The following is a 26,868-nucleotide window of genomic DNA, read 5'->3' on the forward strand; positions in this document are numbered from 1 at the left end:
CCCCCTCCCCGCCCCAAACCACGCCCCCTCCCCGCCCCAAACCACGCCCTCAAAGGGAAAACCACGCCCCCTCCTCCTCGTTACCCCTCCGCTGACCGGGGATAGTCACGTGACGGGGGGAGTCACGTGAAGGGGGTCCCGGACGCCGGGGTCCCCGGGAAGGTTTTGGGGGGGGGGTCCCGGACGCTGGGGTCCCCGGGAAGGTTTTGGGGGGGGTCCCGGACGCCGGGGTCCTCAAATGGCGACCCCCGCCCTGGTCCGGGGCCTGAGGGCCGCCCCCCGCCGCGCCCTGGGGTCCCCCGTGGGAAGCCGGGCCCGGTGTAGCGGGGACCCCCCCGGGTCCCCCCAGGCTGTGGGACCCCCGCCCTGGGAACCCCCCGAGCAGGCCCGGCTGCGCGCGCGGGAGCACAAGGAGAGGCGGCAACGGGAGAGGCGGGAGAGAGCGGCGCTGGCGGGGGCCGGGCCGCCGGTACGGGGGCGCTGGGGGGGCTGGGAGAGGGGCTGGGGGGCGCTGGGGCACTGGGAGGGGGGCTGGGGGCAACAGGGAGGGCATTGGGGAGCTGGGAGAGGGGCTGGGGGGGCTGGGAGAGGGCTGGGAGAGGGGCTGGGGGGGACGGGGCGCTGGGAGAGGGGCTGGGGGGCGCTGGGAGAGGGGCTGGGAGGAGCTGGGGGCAACAGGGAGGGCATTGGGGAGCTGGGAGAGGGGTTGGGGGGCACTGGGAGAGGGGCTGGGGGCAACAGGGAGGGCATTGGGGAGCTGGGAGAGGGGCTGGGGGGCGCTGGGAGAGGGGCTGGGGGGTGCTGGGAGAGGGGCTGGGGGGAACTGGGGGCAACTGGGAGGACATTGGGGAGCTGGGAGAGGGGTTGGGGGGGCACTGGGGAACTCGGAGAGTGGCTGGGGGGTGCTGGGGGAGCTGGGAGAGGGGCTGGGAGGGACTGGGGCACTGGGAGAGGGGCTGGGGGGCGCTGGGAGAGGGGCTGGGGGGCACTGCGGCACTGGGAGAGGGGTTGGAGGGACACTGAGAGAGGGGCTGGGGGGAACTGGGGGCAACTGGGAGGACATTGGGGAGCTGGGAGAGGGGTTGGGGGGGCACTGGGGAACTGGGAGAGTGGCTGGGGGGTGCTGGAGGAGCTGGGAGAGGGGATGGGGGGAACTGGGGGCAACAGGGAGGGCATTGGGGAGCTGGGAGAGGAACTGGGAGAGTGGCTGGGGGGGCTGGGGGAGCTGGGAGAGGGGCTGGGGGACTTGGGTGGGACTGGGAGAAGGGGTGGCGGACACTGGGAGAGGGGCTGGGGAGGGCTGGGAGACAAGCTGGGGGGCATTGGGAGAGGGCCTGGGGGAACTGGGGGGCAACTGGGAGAGGCTGGGGGAACTGGGGGGCGACTGGGGTAGTGGCTGGGGTACAATGGGGAGCCTGGGGGAGAGGCTGGGGGTAATGGAAGGGCTAGAGAGAACTGGGGGAGCAGGGAGAGGGGCTGAAGGTCACTGGGGGCAACTGGGAGAGGGGCTGGGGGACGCTGGGAGAAGGGCTGGGGGCAACTGGGAGGACTTTGGGGCAGCTGGGAGAGGGGTTGGGGGGACACTGGGGGCAACTGGGAGGGGCTGGGGGCAACTGGGAGGACATTGGGGGAGCTGGGAGAGGGGCTGGGGGGACACTGGGAGGGGGGAGGTATGTGAGGGGAGGTGGAGCTGGGAGGCATTTGGGAGTATCTGGGGAGGGCTGGTGGGGTTTTTTGGGGGGAGAATGCTGGTTTATGCTGGTTTATGCTGGTTTATGCTGGTTTATGCTGGTTTATGCTGGTTTATGCTGGTTTATGCTGGTTTATGCTGGTTTATGCTGGCTTTGCACTCCCCCACAGGCGCCGACAGCCCCCCCCAAGGCCTGGACCCCAAAATCCATTGTGGAGTATCAGCACCCCCTGGATCCCGACGGCAAGAAGGGTACGAGGGGTGACCTGGGGGGGCGGGGGGCTGCAGGTGACACGGGGGGGGGGGGGGAGGGGTGCGTGTGACGGTGACAGGCGGTGACACTTTTGGGGCGCAGCCACGGGGGTGCCGCTGCCCCCCGCCTACAGCCCCCGTTACGTGGAAGCCGCCTGGTACAGCTGGTGGGAGCGGCAGGGTCTCTTCACCCCCCCGGCCTCGGTGAGTGGGGCTGAAAACACCCGTGGGAGGGGGTCAAATACACCCGTGGGGGGGGCAAAAATCACCCGTGGGGGGGAGCAGGGGGGAAGATACACCCAGAGAGAAGTTGGTGCCACATCCCTGTGCCGAGTTGTGCCCGGTCTCAGCCCATTCCTGCGCTGAGCGGTGCCCGGTCTCGGCTCACTCCTGCGCCGAGTTGTGCCTGGTCTCAGCTTGTGTCCCTCTGTGTTGCCCCCCACCACCCACAGGTGTCCGGGGGGGGCCAAGTGCTGAGCGTGGTGTTGCCCCCCCCAAACGTCACCGGTTCCCTCCACCTGGGCCACGCGCTCACCGTCGCCCTCCAGGATGCCCTTGTGCGCTGGTGAGGGGGGGCAGGGGGAGCAAATTGGGGTCCCCTGGGGGTATTTTGGGCTGGGGGGTGGGTGCAAGTTGTGGCATTTGGGGGGTTTAAGAGGGTTATTTGGGGCTGGGGGGGGCAAATTGGGGTATTTGGGGGGGATATTTGGGGCTGGGGGGGCAAATTGGGGCATTTTGGGGGCTTTAGGGAGGTATTTTGGGGCTGGGGGGGCAGATGGGATCCCCTGCAGGGTATTTGGGGGCGGTATTTGGGGCTGGGGGGGGCAAATTGGGGTATTTGGGGAGTTATTTGGGGCTGCGGGTGTGGATTGGATCCCCTGTGAGGTATTTGGCGGGTCTTGGGGGGGATATTTGGGGCTGGGGGGGCAGATGGGGTCCCCTAAGGGTTATTTTGGGGGGTGTCAGGGGGTTATTTTGGGGCTGGTGGGGCAGATGGGATCCCCTGCAGGGTATTTGGGGGCACATTTGGGGCGGGGGGGCAAATTGGGGCAAGTTGGGGGTATTTGGGGGGGTTTAGGGGGGTTATTTGGGGCTGGGGGGGCAGATGGGGTCCCCTAAGGGTTATTTTGGGGGGTGTCAGGGGGTTATTTTGGGGCTGGGGGGGCAGATGGGATCCCCTACAGGGTATTTGGGGGCACATTTGGGGCGGGGGGGCAAATTGGGGCAAGTTGGGGGTATTTGGGGGGGTTTAGGGGGGTTATTTGGGGCTGGGGGGGCAGATGGGGTCCCCTAAGGGTTATTTTGGGGGGTGTCGGGGGGGGGAAATTTGGGGCTGGGGTTGTGGATTGGGTCCCCTATGGGGTATTGGGGGGGTCTTGGGGGGGTATTTGGGGATGGGGGGGCTATTTGGGGGGGTTTAGGGGGGTTATTTGGGGCTGGGGGGGCAGATGGGATCCCCTGTAGGGTTATTTTGGGGGGATCTGGGGAGGGAAATTTGGGGGTGGGGGTGTGGATTGGGCCCCCCATGGGGCATTTAGGGGGGTCTTGGGGGGTCAAATTGGGGCAGTTGGGGGTATTTTGGGGGGTGTCGGGGGGTTATTTTGGGGCTGGGGGGGCAGATGGGGGGGGCAGATGGGGTGATCCTGGGGTTCTTTCTGGGGGGGGTCTCGGGTGCTATTTGGGTCCTGAAGGGCAGATTTGGGGGTGCTGGAGAGCCCTGAGGGGCCTGTGAAAGGGGTGTGTGTTGAGGCACCCATGGGTGCCCTGGTGGTTTTTGGGGGGGGGGGGGGGGGGGTGTCACCCACAGCCCCCCACCCACCCATGTCCCAACGGCGCCGCGACAGGCGACGGATGCAGGGCTGGGCCGTGCTCTGGGTGCCGGGCACCGACCACGCCGGCATCGCCACCCAGGTGAGCCCCCCGGGGCGGGGCGGGGGGGTGTCCCCAACATCCCGCCTCCCCCCCACCCTCCTTGTGTCCCCAAAGCCCCCCCACCGCGTCCCCAACGTGTGTCCCCCACGTCCCCAAGGCGGTGGTGGAGCGTTGGCTGTGGCAGCGACGAGGTTTACGGCGTCAGGATCTGACCCGCTCCGAGTTCCTGGAGGAAGTTTGGGCCTGGAAACGACGGTGAGGGTGACACGGAGGGGGGAGGTGACAAAATGGGACAGGGTGACACCCCCAAGGATGTCACACACCCCCCCCCCGCCCCCCAAAAAACAACCCCCACCCGCTTCAGGCACGGTGACGAGATCCTGCAGCAGCTGCGGGCGCTGGGAGCGTCGCTGGACTGGACCCGCTGCGCCTTCACCATGGACCCCGTAAGCGTGGCTGTGTCGTGTCCCCTCCCCTCCCCAAAATGTCCCTAAATGTCCCCAAAATGTCCCCAACCGCCTCCCCTCAGGGTTTCTCGCGAGCGGTGGCGGAAGCTTTCGCGCGGTTGCACGAAGCCGGGTTGATTCACCGCGACCGACGTCTCGTCACCTGGTCCTGCGCCCTTCGTTCCGCCCTGGCCGACGTGGAGGTGAGCGCCTGTCCCCGAATGTCCCCAAATTGTCCCCCAAATTGTCCCCAACACCCCCTCCCCCTTCCGTGTCCCGGCAGGTGGAGCCCCGCGCCCTGACGGGCCCCACGGCGTTGCGTGTCCCCGGTTGTCCCCAACCCGTCACCTTCGGTGTCCTCGTCACCTTCGCTTACCCCGTGGAGGGTGGGGATGGTGAGTGTCCCTCGCGTCCCCCCCTCGCGTCCCCCCCTCGCGTCCCCCCCTCGCGTCCCCCCCTCGCGTCCCCCCCTCGCGTCCCCCCCCTCGCGTCCCCCCCTCGCGTCCCCCCCTCTGACACGCGTGTGTGTCCCCGTCCCATGTCCCTGAGTGTCACCCCCCCCCCGTCTCTGTGGTGTGTCCCCCATGTCCCCCAAGTGTCACCCCCCCCGTGTCCCCCAAATATCCCTGGCATGTCCCCCAGTGTCACCCCTGTGTCCGTGAGTGCCACCCCCCCATATCCCCCCGAGTATGACCCCTCTATGTCCCCGCTGTGTCCCCCCGTGTCCCTGGCATGCCACCGTGTCCCCGAGTGTCACCCCCCTGTGTCCCTGACGTGTCCCCCCTGTGTCCCTGGGCATCACCCCCCCATGTCCCCCTGTGTCCCCGAGCGTCACCCCCCCGTGTCCTCGAGTGTCACCTCCCACTGTGTCCCTGGCGTGTCCCCCCCGTGTCCTCGAGTGTCACCTCCCACCGTGTCCCTGGCGTGTCCCCCCCGTGTCCTCGAGTGTCACCTCCCACCGTGTCCCTGGCGTGTCCCCCCCGTGTCCCCGAGTGTCACCCCCCCCGTGTCCCCGGGCATCGCCCTCCCATGTGCCCCACGTCCCTGACGTCACCCTCCCCGTGTCCCCCCGTGTCCCCCCCGTGTCCCTGACGTGCCCGTCCCCCCCCAGGCCTGGAGCTGCCGGTGGCCACGACGCGCCCCGAGACGATGCTGGGGGACGTGGCCGTGGCCGTGCACCCCTCGGACCCCCGCTACGCTGTAAGGGGCGGGGCTGCTGGGAGGGGGCGGGGCTTGCAGCCAGGGGGTGGGGTGCCCTGCAGGGGGCGGGGCTTCAGCAGCAGGGGCCGACCTGCCTCAGAGGCATTGGTTGTTAGCCCCTCCCCTTTTCTAGGGTGTGTCTATATAAGGAGAAGGGGAGGGGCTTGGAGCTGGAAGGGGTGGGGCTTAAAGGTTCTGGGGTGGGGCTTAAAGAACAGGGTGGAGCCTTTTTTCCCTTGAGTCTGCCAGGATTGGTCAGCAGCGCATGATGTCACAGGTTAGCTCCACCCCTAAAAGGGCGAGGCCTGGCTGGGTACGGTGGGGCTCAAGTGCTCTTAAAGGGACAGTGTGCGGTGGGTGGGGCCTGGAGGGGGCGGGGCTTCCCGTGACCACACCCTTCCCCCCAGCACCTCCACGGCCGCCGCGTGCGTCACCCCTTCACGGGGCAGCTCCTGCCCGTCGTCACCGACCCCGCCGTGGACCCCGCCCGCGGCACCGGTACTGGCACCGCTCCGGGACCCCCACTGGGCGGGGGGGCACTGGGAGAGGGGAGCGAGCCGGGACCGGCATGAGAAGGGCAGCGAGTGCTTTGGGTGCCGGTGTCCCAGTTCGGGGGGGAAACTGGTTCACCTCTGGGGGGGAGTTACCTGCTTTCGGGGGACACGCACACGACACCGCACTGGTGGTGGCACTGGGTGCAGTGGGAGGGGGCGAGGGTGTCCGTGGGGCCAGCAGAGGGTGGCCCTGGGTGCAGTGGGAGGGGGCGAGGGTGTCCGTGGGGCCAGCAGAGGGTGGCCCTGGGTGCCAGTGGTGGCACTGGGTGCCAGTGGGAGGGGGCGAGGGTGTCCGTGGGGCCAGCAGAGGGTGGCCCTGGGTGCCAGTGGTGGCACTGGGTGCCAGTGGGAGGGGGTAAGGGTGTCCATGGGGCCAGCAGAGGGTGGTCCTGGGTGCCAGTGGGAGGGGGAGAGGGTGTCCGTGGGGCCAGCAGAGGGTGGCCCTGGGTGCCAGTGGTGGCACTGGGTGCCAGTGGGAGGGGGCGAGGGTGTCCGTGGGGCCAGCAGAGGGTGGCCCTGGGTGCCAGTGGTGGCACTGGGTGCCAGTGGGAGGGGGAGAGGGTGTCCGTGGGGCCAGCAGAGGGTGGCCCTGGGTGCAGTGGGAGGGGGAGGGTGCCCGTGGGGGTGATGGGGTGTCGGCGTGTCCCCCTCCCGCAGGCGCGCTCAGGGTGACGCCGGGTCACAGCCCCCCCGACCTGGCGCTGGCCCGCGCCCACGGGCTGCCCCTGCTCTCCGTCATTGGGGACGACGGCACCGTGTGTCCCCCGGGCGGGGGGTGGCTCCAGGTACCACCCTTCCACCTGTCCCTCGTGTCCCCACGTCCTGTGCCCCTGTCCCTAGCCGTGTCCCCCCGTCCCCCTTTCCTGAGCTCTGTCCCCGTGTCTCCAGCTGTGTTCTTTGTGCCTTCCCAGTGTCCCCAGCTGTACCCCCGTCCCTTCCCAGTGTTCCCAGCTGTGCCCCCGTCCCTTCCCGGTGACCCCCGTGTCCCCAGCTGTGCCCCCGTCCCTTCCCAGTGACCCCGTGTCCCCAGCTGTGCCCCCGTCCCTTCCCAGTGTCCCCAGCTGTGCCCCCGTCCCTTCCCAGTGTCCCCGTGTCCCCAGCTGTGCCCCCGTCCCTTCCCAGTGACCCCGTGTCCCCAGCTGTGCCCCCGTCCCTTCCCAGTGTCCCCAGCTGTGCCCCCGTCCCTTCCCAGTGTCCCCAGCTGTGCCCCCGTCCCTTCCCGGTGTCCCCCGTGTCCCCAGCTGTGCCCTGTCCCTTGCCAGTGTCCCCCGTGTCCCCAGCTGTGCCCCCGTCCCTTCCCAGTGTCCCCAGCTGTGCCCCCGTCCCTTCCCAGTGTCTCCAGCTGTGCCCCCGTCCCTTCCCAGTGACCCCCGTGTCCCCAGCTGTGCCCCCGTCCCTTCCCAGTGACCCCCGTGTCCCCAGCTGTGCCCCCGTCCCTTCCCAGTGTCCCCGTGTCCCCACCTGTGCCCCCGTCCCTCCCCAGTGACCCCCGTGCCCCCAGCTGTGCCCCCGTCCCTTCCCAGTGACCCCCGTGTCCCCAGCTGTGCCCCCGTCCCTTCCCGGTGTCCCCAGCTGTGCCCCCGTCCCTTCCCAGTGTCCCCGTGTCCCCAGCTGTGCCCCCGTCCCTTCCCAGTGACCCCCGTGTCCCCAGCTGTGCCCCCGTCCCTTCCCAGTGACCCCCGTGTCCCCAGCTGTGCCCCCGTCCCTTCCCAGTGACCCCCGTGTCCCCAGCTGTGCCCCCGTCCCTTCCCAGTGTCCCCGTGCCCGCAGCTGTGCCCCCGTCCCTTCCCAGTGACCCCAGTGTCCCCAGCTGTGCCCCCGTCCCTTCCCGGTGTCCCCAGTGTCCCCAGCTGTGCCCCCGTCCCTTCCCGGTGTCCCCCGTGTCCCCAGCTGTGCCCCCGTCCCTTCCCGGTGTCCCCCGTGTCCCCAGCTGTGCCCCCGTCCCTTCCCAGTGACCCCCGTGTCCCCAGCTGTGCCCCCGTCCCTTCCCAGTGTCCCCCGTGTCCCCAGCTGTGCCCCCGTCCCTTCCCAGTGTCCCCCGTGTCCCCAGCTGTGCCCCCGTCCCTTCCCGGTGACCCCCGTGTCCCCAGCTGTGCCCCCGTCCCTTCCCAGTGACCCCAGTGTCCCCAGCTGTGCCCCCGTCCCTTCCCAGTGTCCCCCGTGTCCCCAGCTGTGCCCCCGTCCCTTCCCAGTGACCCCCGTGTCCCCGTCCCCAGCTGTGCCCCTGTCCCTTCCCAGTGTCCCCCGTGTCCCCAGCTGTGCCCCCGTCCCTTCCCAGTGTCCCCGTGTCCCCAGCTGTGCCCCCGTCCCTTCCCAGTGTCCCCGTGTCCCCAGCTGTGCCCCCGTCCCTTCCCAGTGTCCCCCGTGTCCCCAGCTGTGCCCCCGTCCCTTCCCAGTGACCCCCGTGTCCCCAGCTGTGCCCCCGTCCCTTCCCAGTGACCCCCGTGTCCCCAGCTGTGCCCCCGTCCCTTCCCAGTGTCCCCCGTGTCCCCAGCTGTGCCCCCGTCCCTTCCCAGTGTCCCCGTGTCCCCAGCTGTGCCCCCGTCCCTTCCCAGTGTCCCCAGTGTCCCCAGCTGTGCCCCCGTCCCTTCCCAGTGTCCCCGTGTCCCCAGCTGTGCCCCCGTCCCTTCCCAGTGACCCCAGTGTCCCCAGCTGTGCCCCCGTCCCTTCCCAGTGTCCCCGTGTCCCCAGCTGTGCCCCCGTCCCTTCCCAGTGACCCCCGTGTCCCCAGCTGTGCCCCCGTCCCTTCCCAGTGTCCCCGTGTCCCCAGCTGTGCCCCCGTCCCTTCCCAGTGACCCCCGTGTCCCCAGCTGTGCCCCCGTCCCTTCCCGGTGACCCCCGTGTCCCCAGCTGTGCCCCCGTCCCTTCCCGGTGACCCCCGTGTCCCCAGCTGTGCCCCCGTCCCTTCCCAGTGTCCCCCGTGTCCCCAGCTGTGCCCCCGTCCCTCCCCAGTGACCCCCGTGTCCCCAGCTGTGCCCCCGTCCCTTCCCAGTGACCCCAGTGTCCCCAGCTGTGCCCCCGTCCCTTCCCAGTGTCCCCAGCTGTGCCCCCGTCCCTTCCCAGTGACCCCCGTGTCCCCAGCTGTGCCCCCGTCCCTTCCCAGTGACCCCCGTGTCCCCAGCTGTGCCCCCGTCCCTTCCCAGTGACCCCCGTGTCCCCAGCTGTGCCCCCGTCCCTTCCCAGTGACCCCAGCTGTGCCCCCGTCCCTTCCCAGTGACCCCCGTGTCCCCAGCTGTGCCCCTGTCCCTTCCCAGTGACCCCAGTGTCCCCAGCTGTGCCCTGTCCCCAGGGCGTCCATCGCTTCGTGGCGCGGGAGCAGGTGGTGGCCGCGCTGGCCGAGCGAGGGCTGTTCCGCGGCGCCCAGGACCACGCCATGACGCTGCCCATGTGCAGGTACCGCCGTCCCCTCCCTGTCACACGTGTGTCACCCTCCCTGTCACACGTGTGCGTGTCCCCCTCCTCCCCCTGCGCCCAGGGGACCCGTCCCCAGGGACTGAGGTGCCACCCATGTCCCCGCAGCCGCTCCGGGGACGTCATCGAGTACCTGCTGAAGAGCCAGTGGTTCCTGCGGTGCCGGGAGATGGCACAACGTGCCCGAGAGGTGACAGGGACACGGGGACGGGGCTGGGGGGGTTGGGGGGGGACCCCTGGGTCTGTGACAGTTGCCTCTCCCCCCTCCCCACCCAGGCGGTGACATCGGGGCGTCTCAAACTCGTCCCCAAATTTCATGAGAAGAACTGGAAAACGTGGATGGACAATGTCGGGTGAGGGGGGGGGACACACGCGGGCATCTGGGGGGACCCCCATGTGTCCAGGGGGGACCCATATCGCCGGGGTGAGGGGACCCAGATATGTGGGGGGGACCCCTGTGTGTCCAGGGGGGAGACCCAGGCATCTGGGGTGGGGGGACCCTGGCATCTGGGCTGGGGGGACCCCCATGTGGCCAGGGGGGACCTAGATGTCTGGGGTGGGGGGACCCAGATATTTGGGGGGGTCCCAGGTGTCTGGGGTGGGGGGACCCTGGCATCTGGGCTGGGGGGACCCCCATGTGGCCAGGGGGGACCTAGATGTCTGGGGTGGGGGGACCCAGATATTTGGGGGGGTCCCAGGTGTCCGGGGTGGGGGGACCCAGGCATTTGGGGGGGATCCCCATGTGTCCAGGGAGGACCCAGGCATTTGGGGGGGACCCCATGTGTCCGGGTGGGACCCCCATGTGGCCAGGGGGGACCCAGGCATTTGGGGGGGACCCCCACGTATCCAGGAGGGACCCAGATATGTGGGGGGGACCCTGGCATCTGGGCTGGGGGGACCCCCATGTGGCCAGGGGGGACCTAGATGTCTGGGGTGGGGGGACCCAGATATTTGGGGGGGTCCCAGGTGTCCGGGGTGGGGGGACCCAGGCATTTGGGGGGGATCCCCATGTGGCCAGGGGGGACCCCATGTGTCCAGGGAGGACCCAGGCATTTGGGGGGGACCCCCATGTGGCCAGGGGGGACCCAGATATGTGGGGGGGACCCTGGCATCTGGGCTGGGGGGACCCCCATGTGGCCAGGGGGGACCTAGATATTTGGGGGGGTCCCAGGTGTCCGGGGTGGGGGGACCCAGGCATTTGGGGGGGATCCCCATGTGGCCAGGGGAGACCCCCATGTGGCCAGGGGAGACCCTGGCATCTGGGCTGGGGGGACCCCCATGTATCCAGGGGGTACCCAGATGTCTGGGGTGGGGGGACCCAGATATCTGGGGGGGACCCAGGTGTCTGGGGTGGGGGGACCCAGGCATTTGGGGGGGATCCCCATGTGGCCAGGGGGGACCCAGGTATGTGGGGGGGACCCTGGCATCTGGGCTGGGGGGACCCCCATGTATCCAGGGGGACCCCCATGTATCCAGGGGGACCCAGATGTCTGGGGTGGGGGGACCCCCATGTATCCAGGGGGGACCCAGATGTCTGGGGTGGGGGGACCCCCATGTGGGCGGGGGGACCCAGATATGTGGGGGGACCCCATGTGGCTGGGGGGACCCAGGCCTCCGGGCTGGGGGGACCCCCATGTATCCAGGGGGGACCCATATATGTGGGGGGGACCCCATGTGTCCAGGGGGGACCCAGATATTTGGGTGGGACCCCCATGTGTCCAGGGGGGCCCCAGCCATCTGGGACCCCCATATACCCCCCCCACCCCACCCCAGGGACTGGTGCCTCTCACGGCAGCTGTGGTGGGGACACCGGGTGCCGGCGTATCGGGTGGGGGTTCCCTCGACAGGGTCCCCCCCCGAGCGCCCCGATGAGCTCTGGGTAGTGGGGCGCAGCGAGGCCGAAGCCCGCGCCGCCGCCGCACGCGCCCTCCGCTGCCCCCCCGACGATCTGCAGCTCCAGCAAGGTGAGGGGTGGGGGGCACCCCAAAAATCCCCCCCCCGAGTTCTCCTTGTGCACCCGAAAACAACCCTTTTGTCTCCCCAAAATCCTTTTTCTCACCTTAAAAGTCTCTCTGCCTTCTCAGCTCATTCTTCTGCACCCCAAAACCCCCTTGGGACCCCCCTCATTTGTGCTCTGGCACCCCTAAATCCACCCCAGCGCTCTCTGGTCCCCCCCGGCACCTCGAAATAATCCTCCGGCACCTCGAAATAATCCTCCGGCACCCCAAACTTGCCCCCCCCACAACTCTCCATCAGCCCCCAGACACCCTCTGTCAGCCCCCTGCCCACCTCCAGCACCCCTAAAATCCCCCACCTGCTCCTCTAGGCCCCCCCCTTTTCGCCCCCCACCCAGCTCCAGCACCCATCTGTCACCCCCAGGTCTCCCCCAACCCCCCCCACCCCCCAAGGCCTTCTGGGGTCCCCCCGATCCCATCCCCCCCTCAAGGGGCTGAGACCCTCTGGGGTTCCTCCTGATCTCCCCCCCAGGCTCTGAGCCCTTTTGGGGTCCCCCCTGACCCCCTCCCCAAAGCTCTGAGCCCTTTTGGGGTCCCCCCTGACCCCCCCCAAAGCTCTGAGCCCTTTTGGGGTCCCCCCAGACTCCCCCCCAGGCTCTGAGCCCTTTTGGGGTCCCCCCGATCCCCCTCCCCAGGCTCTGAGCCCTTTTGGGGTCCCCCTGAGTCCCCCCCGCAAGGCTCTGAGCCCTTTTGGGGTCCCCCCCTGACCACCCCCAAGGCTGAGCCCTTTTGGGGTCCCCCCAATCCCCCTCCCCAGGCTCTGAGCCCTTTTGGGGTCCCCCCGATCCCCCCCCCCAAGGCTCTGAGCCCTTTTGGGGTCCCCCTGAGCCCTCCTGGGGTCCCCCCTGACCCCCCCCCCCCACCCTTGCAGACCCCGACGTCCTGGACACCTGGTTCTCCTCTGCCCTCTTCCCCTTCGCCGCCCTGGGCTGGCCCGAAGAGGTGAGTTTTGGGGGGACACGGGGGGACACAGGGGACACGGTGAGGGGGGAGGACATGGGGGGCAGCGTCCCCACCCCAACGCCCCCCCCACTTTGTCCCCAGACCCCCGACTTGCAGCGGTTCTACCCCACGAGTGTGCTGGAGACGGGCAGCGACCTCCTCTTCTTCTGGGTGGCGCGTATGGTCATGCTGGGCCAGCAGCTCACCGGGCGCCTGCCCTTCTCCCAGGTACCGCTGGGGTCCCTGAGGGGTCCCCAAAAGTCCCCCGTGTCCCTTCGGGGTCCCCAAAAGTCCCCCGTCTCCCCGTGGGGTCCCCAGGAGCCCCCTCTGCCCGCAACACCCCTTAATCTTGTCCCTCTCCGTGCGTCCTGTTCGTTCCTGGGGTTTTTACTGGTTCCTCGTTGCCTCTCGGAGCTCCCCGGTGTCCCTGTGGGGGTCCCCAAGGGTCCCCAAGGATCCCCTCTGCCCCTTTCTCCTTGGCATCATGTTGCTTTTTGGGGCTCCCCAGTGTCCCCAAGGGTCCCCTCTGCCCCTTTCTCTGTGTGTCATGTTGGTTTTTGGGGGTCCCCGTCCCGTTTTGGGGCTCCCCAGTGTCCCCAAGGGTCCCCTCTGCCCCTTTCTCTCTGTGTCATGTTGGTTTTTGGGGGTCCCCGTCCCGTTTTGGGGCTCCCCAGTGTCCCCAAGGGTCCCCTCTGCCCCTTTCTCTGTGTGTCATGTTGGTTTTTGGGGGTCCCCGTCCCGTTTTGGGGCTCCCCAGTGTCCCCAAGGGTCCCCTCTGCCCCTTTCTCTGTGTGTCATGTTGGTTTTTGGGGGTCCCCGTCCCGTTTTGGGGCTCCCCAGTGTCCCCGAGGGTCCCCTCTGCCCCTTTCTCTGTGTGTCATGTTGGTTTTTGGGGGTCCCCGTCCCGTTTTGGGGCTCCCCAGTGTCCCCGAGGGTCCCCTCTGCCCCTTTCTCTGTGTGTCATGTTGGTTTTTGGGGGTCCCCGTCCCCTTTTGGGGCTCCCCAGTGTCCCCAAGGGTCCCCTCTGCCCCTTTCTCAGGGTGTCATGTTGCTTTTTGGGGTTCCCCATCCCCTTTTGGGGTTCCCAAGGGTCCCCTGGGGTTTCATTCATTTCTGAGGCTCCTGGGGGTCCCCTGTCCCCCCTCGGGGGTCCCCTGTGTCCCCCCGTGTCCCCCAGCTCTGCCTTTCCCACGTCCCGTCTCCCCCCCCAGGTCCTTCTGCACTCGCTAGTGCGTGACACCCACGGGCGCAAGATGAGCAAATCCCTGGGCAACGTCATCGACCCCCGTGACGTCATCACCGGCGCCTCCCCCCAGGTACCGCAGACCCTACAATAACAATAACCTCCCCCCCATGGCCCCGACCCGGGCAAAACAACCCCCCAGAGACCCTCCGAGAACAGACGCACCGCGGCAGAAACCCGGCCGAAACAACCCCCTTTTTGGAGACCCTACGGAAACAAATCTCCTTTTCGGGAACCCACAACAACAAACGTGGTTCTTGGAGGCCCGGCAAAACCCAGGCCTTGCTCAGGGAGGCCCGGCAAAACCCAGGCCTTGCTCAGGGAGGCCCGGCAAAACCCAGGCCTTGCTCAGGGAGGCCCGGCAAAACCCAGGCCTTGCTCAGGGAGGCCCGGCAAAACCCAGGCCTTGCTCAGGGAGGCCCGGCAAAACCCAGGCCTTGCTCAGGGAGGCCCGGCAAAACCCAGGCCTTGCTCGGGGAGGCCCGGCAAAACCCAGGCCTTGCTCGGGGAGGCCCTGCGAAACGCGGGCCTTGCTCGGGGAGGCCCCGCGAAACGCGGGCCTTGCTCGGGGAGGCCCCGCGAAACGCGGGCCTTGCGCGGGGAGGCCCCGCGAAACGCGGGCCTTGCGCGGGGAGGCCCCGCGAAACGCGGGCCTTGCGCGGGGAGGCCCCGCGAAACGCGGGCCTTGCGCGGGGAGGCCCCGCGAAACGCGGGCCTTGCGCGGGGAGGCCCCGCGAAACGCGGGCCTTGCGCGGGGAGGCCCCGCGAAACGCGGGCCTTGCGCGGGGAGGCCCCGCGAAACGCGGGCCTTGCGCGGGGAGGCCCCGCGAAACGCGGGCCTTGCGCGGGGAGGCCCCGCGAAACGCGGGCCTTGCGCGGGGAGGCCCCGCGAAACGCGGGCCTTGCGCGGGGAGGCCCCGCGAAACGCGGGCCTTGCGCGGGGAGGCCCCGCGAAACGCGGGCCTTGCGCGGGGAGGCCCCGCGAAACGCGGGCCTTGCGCGGGGAGGCCCTGTGAAACGCGGGCCTTGCGCGGGGAGGCCCTACGAAAACCGGGCCTTGCTCGGGGAGGCCCTACGAAAACCGGGCCTTGCTCGGGGAGGCCCTACGAAAACCGGGCCTTGTTTTGGGAGGCTCGGCCAAACCAGGCCTTGCCGGGGGAGGCCCAGCCAAAACAAACTCCCCGTTGCCCTACCCTTCTCAGAGACCCTACAATATCAAACCCCCTACCCCCAGAGACCCCAAAAGAGGGTCGCGGAGACACCGTGGTGACAGCCCCGTGACAACACAGCCGCCGTAGCGCCTTTGTTTATTGTAGGGTCTCCTGTCTTGCAGGAGCTGCAGGAGAAGCTCCACTCCAAGATCCTGGACCCCCACGAGCTCACGGTGGCCACAGAGGGCCAGGTAGGACCAGCCCCCGTCCCTGTACCCCCCAAACCTGTCCCTGTCCCCCCCAATCACCCCCTGTGTCGTTCCCCCCCCCAGAGGCGCCAGTTCCCCCATGGCATCCCCGAATGCGGCACCGACGCCCTCCGCATGGCCTTGTGCTCCCACAACGTCCACGGTAAGGGATCGAGGGAACGTTGGGACCCTGTCCCCACCCCGGGGTGGCCTTGTCCCCACCCTGGGGACCCACCTTTGGTGTCACCCCATAGGTGACGACATCCGCCTGGACGTGGGGACGGCCTTGAGCTACCGTCACTTCTGCAACAAGATCTGGAACGCCGTCAAGTTCGTCCTCGCCGCTTTGGGACCCAACTTCGTCCCCCAGGCTCCTGAGGAGGTACCAGGATGGGTTGATGAAGGTCACGGTGGGGCTCCACCACCCCAGGACCGTGCGCACCCGTCACCCTTCCTCCTCCTCTTCCTCGGCAGATGGTGCCGCAGCACCCGATGGACCGCTGGGTGCTGAGCCGGCTGGCGCAGGCAGTGGGCGAGTGCGGGCGGCGGATGGAGGCCCTGGAGGTCCACAGCGCCATCGCTGCCGTCCATCACTTCTGGTTGCGGAGCTTCTGCGACGTCTACCTGGTGGGTGGCCCCTGTCTGTCTGTCCTGCGTGGTCCCGTCTGTCTGTCTGTCCTGCCCGGCTCCTCACGTGTCCCCTGGCTGTTAAACCCAGTAGTGTCCCATTGAGTGTACCCGTCTGTCTGTCCCACCCGACCTGTTGTAGCTCCCTGAACATTGAACCCAACCCGTGGTTGATGGTGTCTGTCTGTCCATCCACCCCAATCCATCAGGGCTCCTTGACCATTGACCTTAGTCCACTCTCTTAAGCACGTCCATCTGTCTGTCCCACCCGACCTGTTGTAGCTCCTTGACCGTTCAACCCAACCTATCTTGATGTGGTTGATGGTGTCCATCTGTCTATCAACCCCAACCCATCAGGTCTCCTGGGGCATCGACCTTAAGTCAAACCTCATCCTGTTGAGTGCATCCGTCTGTCTGTCCTACCCAACCAGTTACAGCTCCTTGATCATTGAACCCAACCCATCTTGATGTGGCTGATGGTGTCTGCCTGTCCATCCACCTCAGTCCATTGGGCCTCCTTGAGTGTCAACCTGAGTCCACTCTCTTGAGTGTGTCTGTTCGTCTGTCCGACCCTATCTGTTGTAGCTCCCTGAACGCTGAACCCAACCCATGGTTGATGGTGTCCGTCTGCCCGTCCGCCCCAATCCATCAGGTCTCCTTGAGCCTTGATGGTTAGTATTTTCTTGAGCATGTCTGTCCGTCTGCCCCACCCCACCTGTTGAACGTTGAGCCCAACCCTTACCTTGGTTGACGCATCCGTCTGTCCCCCTGGGTGCGTCCCCTTGGGTGTCAACCTTTGTCCACTGTCACCCTGTTGACCACATCCGTCTGTCTGTCCATCCATCCATCCATCCATCCATCCATCCCACCCCCTGCATCTCCTCCAACGCTGCCCCAGCCCCCTTGCTTTGGTCAACCGTGTCTGTCTGTCCATCCAACCCAACCCACGTTGTCTCCTTGATGGCTCCCCTCTCCTCACTGCGACCGTCTGTCTGTCCCTCCACAGGAGACGGCCAAGCCGGCATTACGGGATCCGGGATCCGGAGCCGAGACCCGCCGGACCCTGCTGAGCTGCGCCGAGCTGGGCCTTCGTCTCCTCGCCCCCTTCGCCCCCTTCCTCACCGAGGAGCTCTGGCAGCGCCTGCCCCGCGCCCCCCCTGCGCCCCCCACCCTCTGCCTCGCCCCTTTCCCCGACGCCGCCCGCTTGGTGGGTGCCGCAACCCTTTGGGGGGGGGGGTGTGTTCAAGGGGGGGGTTGCACCCCCCCTGACACCCCCTTGTGTCTCTCCGCCCCCCACCCCAGGCTCACTGGCGCTGCCCCAAGGTGGAGGCCGAGGTGGCGGCCATGCAGGAGGTGGTGAGGGCGGTGCGAGCCCTGCGGGACACCTTCCGCCTCGGCGCTGCTCGGCCCCCTGGTGAGTGGGGCGGGGGGACACAAGATGGCTACCAGGGGGTGGGTGTGTGGGATGCACTACATGTCCCAGCATGCCTTGGGGCCCCTAAGATGGCTGCTTGGCTGGGGCTGGGAAAGGGGGGAAACCACTGGGTGCTGGGGCCCAAGATGGCTGCCAGGCTGAGCGGGGGACTACAAGTCCCAGCATGCCCTGGGGCACCCAAGATGGCGGCTCCCACTGGAGGCGGCCATGTTGCCCAGCCCACCAGAGAGGGCAGGGCTGGAGGCCTGGCAATCCCAGCATGCACTGGGCATGCAGGGGGCGGCCATGTTGGGGCCGGGGTGGGGGATGGGTAGGCGGCCATGTTGGAGGCGGGGCTATCCCAGCATGCCTTGCACAGTGGCGGTGCGGTGCCCAGTGGAGGCGCAGGATTCGCTGGCGGCGCTTGGCCCCGCCCTCCAGGCCCTGGCGCAGGCGGGGCCTCTGCAGCTCCTCCCCCTGGGGGCGGAGCCAGAGCTGGGCCCCACCTGGGTGGGGGCTCCCGCGGGTCCCAACGCCCACGTCTACCTCTGCCTGCGGGTGAGTGGGGACCCCGGGGCGTGGTGGGTTGTTGGGGGTCCCCGGGGCGTGGTGGGATGTTGGGGGTCCCCGGGGCGTGGTGGGGTGCTGGGGGTCCCCGGGGCGTGGTGGGTTGTTGGGGGTCCCCGGGGCGTGGTGGGATGCTGGGGGACCCCGGGGCGTGGTGGGATGCTGGGGGTCCCCGGGGCGTGGTGGGGTGCTGGGGGACCCCGGGGCGTGGTGGGGTGCTGGGGGGGTCCCTGGGGCGTGGTGGGGTGCTGGGGGGGACCCCGGGGCGTGGTGGGGTGCTGGGGGGGTCCCTGGGGCGTGGTGGGATGCTGGGGGGGTCCCCGGGGCGTGGTGGGATGCTGGGGGGGACCCCGGGGCGTGGTGGGGTGCTGGGGGGGACCCCGGGGCGTGGTGGGATGCTGGGGGGGACCCCGGGGCGTGGTGGGATGCTGGGGGGGTCCCTGGGGCGTGGTGGGATGTTGGGGGACCCCGGGGCGTGGTGGGGTGCTGGGGGACCCCGGGGCGTGGTGGGGTGCTGGGGGGGACCCCGGGGCGTGGAGGGATGTTGGGGGGGACCCCGGGGCGTGGTGGGATGTTGGGGGGGACCCCGGGGCGTGGTGGGATGTTGGGGGACCCCGGAGCATGGTGGGGTGCTGGGGGGGACCCCGGGGCATTGTGGGGTGCTGGGGGACTTGGGGGGGACCCCACGACTTCATGGGACACTGGGGGACCCCGGGGCATTGTGGGGCATTGGAGGACCTGGGCGGGGACACCCAGGGTATCACGGGATGCTGGAGGAGCCCAGGGGCATTGTGGGACTTTGGGGGACTTGGAGGGGGACCCCAGGACTTTGGGGGACATTGGGGGACCCCAGGGCGTTGTGGGATAGTGGGGGACCCCCCCTTTTTCCCTCCTGTCCCCCCCTAATCCCCAGGGGCTGGTGGAGCCGGCGGCCGCCCGCGCCCAGCTCCGCGCCCGCAGCCAGAGCCTCCAGCGTCGCCTCGAGACCCTCGGGGGGACCCAGATGTCCCGGGGGGGACCCCAGGAGTCTGGGGGGGACACGCAGGCATCCGGGGCCCCCCCCGCCCCCCAACAGCAGGTACCGCACCTTCGTTAAACTAATTAGCATCGTTCCACCTAATATCTCAAGTTGGGGGGGGGTGGGGTGGTGCCTTATTAACCTCATTAATTGGGGGGGGGGGTTCATTAGCGCCTGCTCCTCGTTAGTGGGGGGGAGGGGCACCCCCACCCCACCCCCAGCCCCCTCTTCGTTAGCGCTGCCCTCATTTAAACACTTCCCCCGCCCCCCCCCAGGTCGCCATCCTCCGCTCCGAGCTCGCCCGCCTCCTCCAAGCCTTGGATGCCCTGGAAGCCGCCGACCCCCCCGAGGACCCAGGCGGTTGGGGGGGGGACCCAGGCATCGGGGGGGACCCCAGGACCTAATTAAACCCCTCCCCCCCCAATTTCAAAGCCCTAATGACTTCCCCGCCTCGTTATTTCTATTCAGGGAGGTGTCACGAGCTGCCCGGTCTCAGCTCAGGGATGGGGAGGGGACTAAGGGGTCTGGGGGAGGGGTCTGGGGGAGGGGTCTGGGGGGGGCCCAGGGGTCCGGGGGAGGGGACTGGGGGGGGCCCAGGGGTCCGGGGGAGGGGACTGGGCGGGGGGGAACCCAGGCATCCAGGCTCCACCTCTTCTCGCCGGTGGATCTGGTTCGACGGCCCCCCCCAACCGCCGCCGGTGGGATCCGGCAGCTACCGACACCCCCAAAATCATCACCGGGCCCCCCCCCCACCCCGAAACCGGCCCCCTGGGGAGCAGCTGCGGCGGTGACGTCATCGCTGTCACCGGGACACCGTCACCGCGATGGTGTAACCGGCACCGGGACCCCCGCCCCGCCCCGAAAGCAGGACAAGCCCCCACCCCCCGGAACCCCAAGAGCGACACCGGGACCCCCAAAAGTGGTGCCAGGATCGTGCTGCTGCCACCGGGACCCCCAGGGCTGTCACCTGCTGTCGCTTCAGGTACCTGCCACCCCCCCCCCGGGGTACCCCAAAACCCCCCGGGACGCCCTTGGTCCCCACCGTGTGTGTCCCCTTGTCACCGTCCCCCCCCCATTCCCTCCTGGGGTCCCCCATGTCCCTTGGTCCCTTCCTGGGGTCCCTTGTGTCCCCCTGTCCCTTCCCCACCCTCCCTCCGTGTCCCCTCTCCATGTCCCCCCCTTTCTTTTGGTGTCCCCCTGTGTCCTCAAATGTCCCTTTTGTGTCCCCTCATCCCTCCTGGGGTCCCCCGTGTCCCTTCCGTGTCCTTCCCTGTCCCTCCTGGGGTCCCCCATGTCCCCCCATGTCCCCCGCCATCCCTCCTGGGGTCCCCCATGTCCCCCCATGTCCCCCGCCATCCCTCCTGGGGTCCCCCATGTCCCCCCATGTCCCCCGCCATCCCTCCTGGGGTCCCCCGTGTCCCCCCATGTCCCCCACCATCCCTCCTGGGGTCCCCCGTGTCCCCCCATGTCCCCCTCCTCCCTCCTGGGGTCCCCCGTGTCCCCCCATGTCCCCCACCATCCCTCCTGGGGTCCCCCGTGTCCCCCCATGTCCCCCACCATCCCTCCTGGGGTCCCCCGTGTTCCCCCATGTCCCCCTCCTCCCTCCTGGGGTCCCCTGTGTCCCCCCCAACGTCCCCCCACCTCTTCCCGAGTCCCTGTGTCCCCTCGTGTCCCCTCTTTGTCCCCACCATCCCTCCTGGGGTCCCCCGTGTCCCCCCATGTCCCCCACCATCCTTTGAGGGGTTCCCTGTGTCCCCCCCAATGTCCCCCCACCTCTTCCCGAGTCCCTGTGTCCCCTCGTGTCCCCTCTTTGTCCCCTCCTCCCTCCTGGGGTCCCCCCGCCATGTCCCCTCCATGTCCCCCCCCGGGGGATGCCCCGTGTCCCCCCGCCACCCCCGGTGACGTCCCCGTCCCCTCTGTCCCCGCCAGGTCCGCGCCCATGGCCGAGGGGTGCTCACACGCCGCCCCCCCTCGTCCCCTCCCCGGGGAGGTGACGGCCACCCCGGGGGACGTCCCCACGGACCCCCAACCTCCATGGGGACAGGCTGGAGGCGCCCCCGAGGGGGAGAGTGACGCCGGTGTCCCCATGGACGCCGTCGCCGTCACCCCCTGGGCCGGCGGCATCACCATCACCGTCACGGCGGCCCCGGCGGACGAGGACGTCGGGGACGAGGACGTCGGGGACGTCCCGGTCACAAAGGACGCGGGGGACGGGGGTGGCCCGCTTGTATGTGACAAGGACATTGAGGACAGGGGTGTCACAGCCCCGAAGGACGCTGGGGACAGGGATGTCCCAGCCCCTGGGGACGAGGACGTCGTGACCCCAGGGGACTCTGGAGACTGGGATGGTCCAGCCCTTCGGGACAAGGACGTTGGGGACAGGGGTGTCACCGTCCTGAGGGACGCTGGGGACAGGGATGTCCCAGCTCCTGGGGACGAGGTTGTCACCATCCTGAGGGACACTGGGGACGGGGATGTCCCAACCCATCCCGTGAAGGACGTTGGGGACAAGGATGTCCCACCTTCTGGGGACAAGGACGTTGGGGACAAGGATGTCCCACCTTCTGGGGACAGGGATGTCACCGTTCTGAGGGACATTGGGGACAGGGAAGTCCCGGTTCCTGGGATCAAGGGCATTGGGGACAGGGATGTCCCAGCTCCTGGGGACAAGGGTGTTGGGGACAGGGATGTCCCACCTTCTGGGGACACCAGTGTCACCATCCTGAGGGACACTGGGGACAGGGAAGTCCCGGTTCCTCAGTACAAGGACGTTGGGGACAGGGATGTCACCACCCTCAGAGATGTTCCAGATGTCCCAGCTCCAAGTGACATCGGGGATGGGAATGTCCCAGCCCTAGGGGACGCTGGGGACAAGGACATTGGGGACACGCAGGTCTCGGTCCTCAGGGCTGGTGGGGACAAGGACGCTGGGGACAAGGACGTTGGGGACACGGGGGTCTCGGTCCTCAGGGCTGGTGGGGACAAGGACGTTGGGGACAAGGACGTTGGGGACACGGGGGTCTCGGTCCTCAGGGACGTTGGGGACAAGGACGTTGGGGACAAGGACGCTGGGGACACGGGGGTCTCGGTCCTCAGGGACGTTGGGGACAAGGACGCTGGGGACAAGGACGCTGGGGACACGGGGGTCTCGGTCCTCAGGGACGTTGGGGACAAGGACGTTGGGGACACGGGGGTCTCGGTCCTCAGGGACGTTGGGGACAACGACATTGGGGACAAGGACATTGGGGACACGGGGGTCTTGGTCCTCAGGGACGTTGGGGACAAGGATGCTGGGGACAAGGACGTTGGGGACACGGGGGTCTCGGTCCTCAGGGACGTTGGGGACAAGGATGTTGGGGACAAGGACGTTGGGGACACGGGGGTCTCGGTCCTCAGGGACGTTGGGGACAAGGACGTTGGGGACACGGGGGTCTCGGTCCTCAGGGAAGTTGGGGACAAGGACGCTGGGGACAAGGACGTTGGGGACACGGGGGTCTCGGTCCTCAGGGACGTTGGGGACAAGGATGCTGGGGACAAGGACGTTGGGGACACGGGGGTCTCGGTCCTCAGGGACGTTGGGGACAAGGACGCTGGGGACAAGGACGTTGGGGACACGGGGGTCTCGGTCCTCAGGGACGTTGGGGACAAGGACGTTGGGGACACGGGGGTCTCGGTCCTCAGGGACGTTGGGGACAAGGACGCTGGGGACAAGGACGTTGGGGACACGGGGGTCTCGGTCCTCAGGGACGGTGGGGACAAGGATGTCCCATCGCCAAAGGACACCGGGGACAGCGATGTCGCAGTCCCAGGGGACACTGGGGTCAGGGATTTTGGGGACATACAGGTCTCATCCCTGCTGCGGGATGTTGGGGACACTGGGGACAGGGATGTCACCACCCCAAGAGATGTTGGGGACAGGGATGTCCCAGCTCATGGGGACGAGGACATCGGGGACGTCCCAGTCTTGAGGGACATTGGGGACGTCCTGGTCTCTGAGGACAAGGACGTTGGGGACAGGGATGTCACAGTCATGAGGGACGTTGGGGACAAGGACATTTGGGACGTTGGGGACATTGGGAACAAGGACGTTGGGGGCAGGGATGTCCTAGCCCCCAGGGACGTTGGGGACAAGGACGTTGGGGACGTTGGGGACAAGGATGTTGGAGTCAGGGGTGTCCCAGCCCTGAGAGATGTTGGGGACAAGGACATTGGGGTCAGGGATGTCCCAGCCCCAAGGGACGTTGGGGACATCGGAGACAAGGACGTTGGGGACAAGGATGTTGGGGACATTGGGGACATCGGGGACAAGGACATTGGGGGCAGGGACATCACAGCCCTGTGGGACGCTGGGGACAAGGACATTGGGGACATCAGGGACAAGGAGGTTGGGGACATGGACGTTGGGGGCAGAGATGTCCCAGCCCTGCGGGATGTTGGGGACAAGGACGCTGGGGACATCAGGGACAGGGACGCTGGGGACGTCGGGGACAAGGACGCTGGGGACATCAGGGACAGGGACGTTGGGGACGTCGGGGACAAGGACGTTGGGGACGTCAGGGACAGGGACGTCGGGGACAAGGACGCTGGGGACATCAGGGACAAGGACGCTGGGGACGTCGGGGACAAGGACGCTGGGGACGTCGGGGACAAGGACGCTGGGGACGTCAGGGACAAGGACGTTGGGGGCAGGGACGTCCCAGCCCCGCGGGACGTTGGGGACAAGGACAGTGACGTGGCGGCCCGGGGGGACGCGGGGGATGGGGACGTTGGGGACGCCTGCGCCGCCGGTGGCATCACCATCACGGTGACGGCCCCTCCCGTGGAGGACGAGGACGTCCCCGGCGATGACGTCACTGCCGCCCTCCCCGGGGAGCGCGCCCCTGGTGACGTCATGGAGAGCGGCGGCGTCGCAGCCGCCCGCCCCGGTGATGTCACCGCGGGGGGTGACGTCACCTCCGCTCTGCCTGGGGATGTCCCTGCTGGCGACGTCATCGGGGGTGACGTCGTTTCCTCCCTCCCTGGTGATGTCATGGCTGAGGACGATGTCAGTTCCTCAGTCCCGGGGGATGACGTCATTGCTGACCTTGTCGGCGGAGATGACATCACTTCCTTTCTCCCTGAGGAAGCCCTCCCTGGTGATGTCATCACCAAGAGTGATGTCATTTCCTCTTTTCCTGGGGATGACACAGCTGGTGACATCATCCCTGGGGATGACCTCGCTGGTGACATCACCGCTGGGGACATATTTGCTGGTGAAATAGTCACCAGGCATGATGTCACTTCCTCCCTTCCTGGGGATGAGTTCGCTGGCGAGGTCGCGGCCAGAAGTGACCTCGCTGATGACGTCATCACCAGGGGCAGCGTCCCTTCTTCCCCCTCTAGCGATACCTGCCCTGATGATGTCATCGCTGACCTTATTCCCTCCCTTCCTGGGGATGACCTCACCAATGACGTCCTCGGGGGGGAAGGCGTCGCCTTCTCTGTACCTGGGGCTATCGCTGCTGGTGACATCGTTGCCGCAGATGATGTCACTTCCTCCCTGCTGGGCGACGCCGCTGGCCGAGAAGTCAAGCCTGCTGGTGACCTCACTGGTGACATCATCTGTGCAAACAATGGCGCCGCCGCCGCTTGGAGTGACTTCGCTGATGACGTCGTGCCCGAGGACGACATCACTTCCTTCATCCCGGGCGGTGTCGCTAGCCACGACATCGCTCCCAAGGGTGATGTCAGCGATGACGTCACGCGGGGCTCTGACCTCGGTGACATCGTTGGGGGTGATGTCACCTCCTCCATCCCGGGAGCCCTCTCTGCCCGTGATGTCAGCCCTGAGGATGACATCATGGGTGACATCAGCCCTGGGGAGGAGCAAACCCCCCCCACCCTCAAAGAACCCGTCTGCCCGGGTGATGACCTCACCGATGACATCACCACTGATGTGCCCAGAGAAGGTGTTGGCAGCCGAGGTGACGCCCCAGGTAAGATGGGGGCGGGGCCAAGCACCTGGGGTGGGGCCTGAAGGCTGAGGGCGGGGCCAGGAGGCGGGGCTTTGCAGGGACTGAGGGGGAGGCCGTGCTGGGGGCGTGGCCTATTGCTTGGGGGCGTGGTCAGGGTCAAAAGGGTGGGGCTAAGGACTTTACAGATGGGGCTTGGGGTGGGGGAGGAGCCAGGGGGCTGGGGCGGGGCCAGAGCTGGCTCAGGGGTGTGGCCTGGTTCTGACTCCACCCCTTCCCCCCCTCCAGAAGCCCCCCAGCCCCAGACGCCCCCCCCGGGCTGCCCCCTCGTCTTCCTCGCCCTCGTCTGCCTCCTCCTCGCCCTCCTCCTCCTCGCCGGGGTCTTCGCGGTACGGCCCGGGCGCCTGGGTCCCCCGGGGGGTCGTGGGTGGGGGGACCCGGGCACCTGGGTCCCCCGGGGGGTCGTGGGTGGGGGGTCCCGGGCGCCTGGGTCCCCCGGGGGGTCGTGGGTGGGGGGTCCCGGGCGCCTGGGTCCCCCGGGGGGTCGTGGGTGGGGGGTCCCGGGCGCCTGGGTCCCCTGGGGGGTCGTGGGTGGGGGGTCCCGGGCGCCTGGGTCCCCCGGGGGGTCGTGGGTGGGGGGTCCCGGGCGCCTGGGTCCCCCGGGGGGTCGTGGGTGGGGGGACCCGGGCGCCTGGGTCCCCCGGGGGGTCGTGGGTGGGGGGTCCCGGGCGCCTGGGTCCCCTGGGGGGGTCATGGGTGGGTGGTCCCGGGCGCCTGGGTCCCCTGGGGGGGTCGTGGGTGGGGGGTCCCGGGCGCCTGGGTCCTTTGAAGGGGGGTCATGGGGGATCCTGGGCACCTGGGTAGGGTCTTGGGTGGGGGGTTGTGGGTGGGTGGTCCCAGATGCCTGGGTCCCCTTGGGGGTGTTATGGGGGGGTGTTGGACAGCTGGTTCCCCTGGGGGTTCATGGGGGGGGGGGTCCTGGGCACCTGGGTCCCCTGGGTGGGGTCTTGGGTGGGGGGTCATGGGGGGTGGTCCCAGATGCCTGGGTCCCTTTGGGGGGTTGTGGGTGGGGGGTCCCGGACGCCTGGGTCCCCTGGGGGGGTCGTGGGTGGGGTTCCCATGGGTGGGGAGTCCCGGACACCTGGGTCCTTTGAAGGGGGGTCATGGGGGATCCTGGACACCTGGGTGGGGCCTTGGGTGGGGGGTCATGGGGGGTGGTCCCAGATGCCTGGGTCCCTTTGGGGGGTCTTGGGTGGGGGGTCCCAGATACCTGGGTCCCTTTGGGGGGTCTTGGGTGGGGGCTCCCACATGCCTGGGTCCCTTTGGGGGGTTACGGACACCTGGGTGCCCTAGGGCCCCTTGTTGGGGGGGGTGACAGTGGGGGTCTCAGGTGCCTGGGTCCCCCCCGACCCCCCCCTTCCCTTCCCCCCCCCCCAGGCCGTCCATTACGTCAAGGTCTTCATCATCAGCTCGGCCACCTTCTCCGTGCCGGTGGCCGAGTCGTTCCCATGAGCCTTTGCGGCGGGACAAGACGGTGGCTTTGGGGGGGGGGGGTGTGTGTGTCACCCCCTGCCCCCAACCCAGCAGCAATAAACACCCCCCCTCCCCCTCCGCTGGCCGCCCCGGACGCTGGGTCCCCGCGCAGCGGGGGTGGGGGACGGGGCCGTCACGGCTGGCGGCCACCGGCGCGCCCGGGCTTGTCACCGGCCTGGGGACGGTGGCTCCGGACAAAGCGACATTGTCCCCACGGGGCCACCGCGGGGGGCGGGGGGCGGCCACCGGGGCTCGGCCGCACGTGGGGGGCGCCGGGGAGGGTTTGGGGACACCGGGGAGGGTTTGGGGACACCAGGATTTGGGGACACCGGGGATGGTTTGGGGACACTAGGATTTGGGGACACTGGGGACACCGGGAATGGTTTGGGGACACCAGGATTGGGGACACCAGGATTTGGGGACACTGGGGACACTGGGGATGGTTTGGGGACACCAGGATTGGGGACACTGGGGACACCAGGGAGGGTTTGGGGACACCAGGATTTGGGGACACTGGGGAGGGTTTGGGGACACCAGGATTGGGGACACTGGGGATGGTTTGGGGACACCAGGATTGGGGACAGTGGGGAGGGTTTGGGGACACCAGGATTTGGGGACACTGGGGATGGTTTGGGGACACCAGGATTGGGGACACTGGGGACACTGGGGAGGGTTTGGGGACACCAGGATTTGGGGACACTGGGGAGGGTTTGGGGACACCAGGATTGGGGACA

The 26,868-nt window shown here is 68.4% G+C and overlaps 2 protein-coding genes across 3 annotated transcripts; both read left to right on the forward strand.

The window, feature by feature from the left end:
- Positions 1–80: 80 nt before the first annotated feature.
- On the forward strand, positions 81–19,088 carry VARS2 (valyl-tRNA synthetase 2, mitochondrial). Of its 2 annotated transcripts, XM_064473907.1 has the most exons (28): positions 82–469; positions 1,861–1,942; positions 2,046–2,146; positions 2,395–2,507; positions 3,787–3,853; positions 3,972–4,069; positions 4,179–4,260; positions 4,344–4,463; positions 4,544–4,655; positions 5,372–5,460; positions 5,868–5,958; positions 6,672–6,799; positions 9,304–9,407; positions 9,534–9,615; positions 9,702–9,778; positions 11,199–11,389; positions 12,312–12,382; positions 12,485–12,610; positions 13,594–13,698; positions 14,959–15,027; positions 15,109–15,187; positions 15,279–15,406; positions 15,499–15,651; positions 16,658–16,858; positions 16,954–17,065; positions 17,445–17,623; positions 18,546–18,710; positions 18,926–19,088. In XM_064473907.1, exons 1-28 carry the CDS (start codon positions 239–241, stop codon positions 19,052–19,054), a joined length of 3,285 nt encoding a protein of 1,094 aa, XP_064329977.1. In that variant the 5' UTR covers positions 82–238; the 3' UTR covers positions 19,055–19,088. The 2 variants fall into 2 exon arrangements, 1 of the variants encoding a protein (XP_064329977.1); XR_010376386.1 differs by lacking the exons at positions 16,954–17,065; positions 17,445–17,623; positions 18,546–18,710; positions 18,926–19,088 and adding an exon at positions 16,237–16,322 and having other exon boundaries at positions 81–469; positions 16,658–16,779.
- A 322-nt stretch (positions 19,089–19,410) lies between these two features.
- LOC135317654 (putative surface-exposed virulence protein BigA) lies at positions 19,411–26,212 on the forward strand. The gene is made up of 4 exons (XM_064474085.1): positions 19,411–19,632; positions 20,580–24,625; positions 24,890–24,990; positions 26,039–26,212. The coding sequence occupies exons 2-4, from the start codon at positions 20,590–20,592 to the stop codon at positions 26,111–26,113; spliced, it is 4,212 nt and encodes a 1,403-aa protein (XP_064330155.1). The 5' UTR covers positions 19,411–19,632; positions 20,580–20,589; the 3' UTR covers positions 26,114–26,212.
- The last annotated feature ends 656 nt before the right edge of the window (positions 26,213–26,868 follow it).

Source organism: Phalacrocorax carbo, chromosome 26 (assembly GCF_963921805.1).
Source record: "Phalacrocorax carbo chromosome 26, bPhaCar2.1, whole genome shotgun sequence".
In the NCBI taxonomy this organism is placed as follows: Eukaryota; Metazoa; Chordata; class Aves; order Suliformes; family Phalacrocoracidae; genus Phalacrocorax; species Phalacrocorax carbo.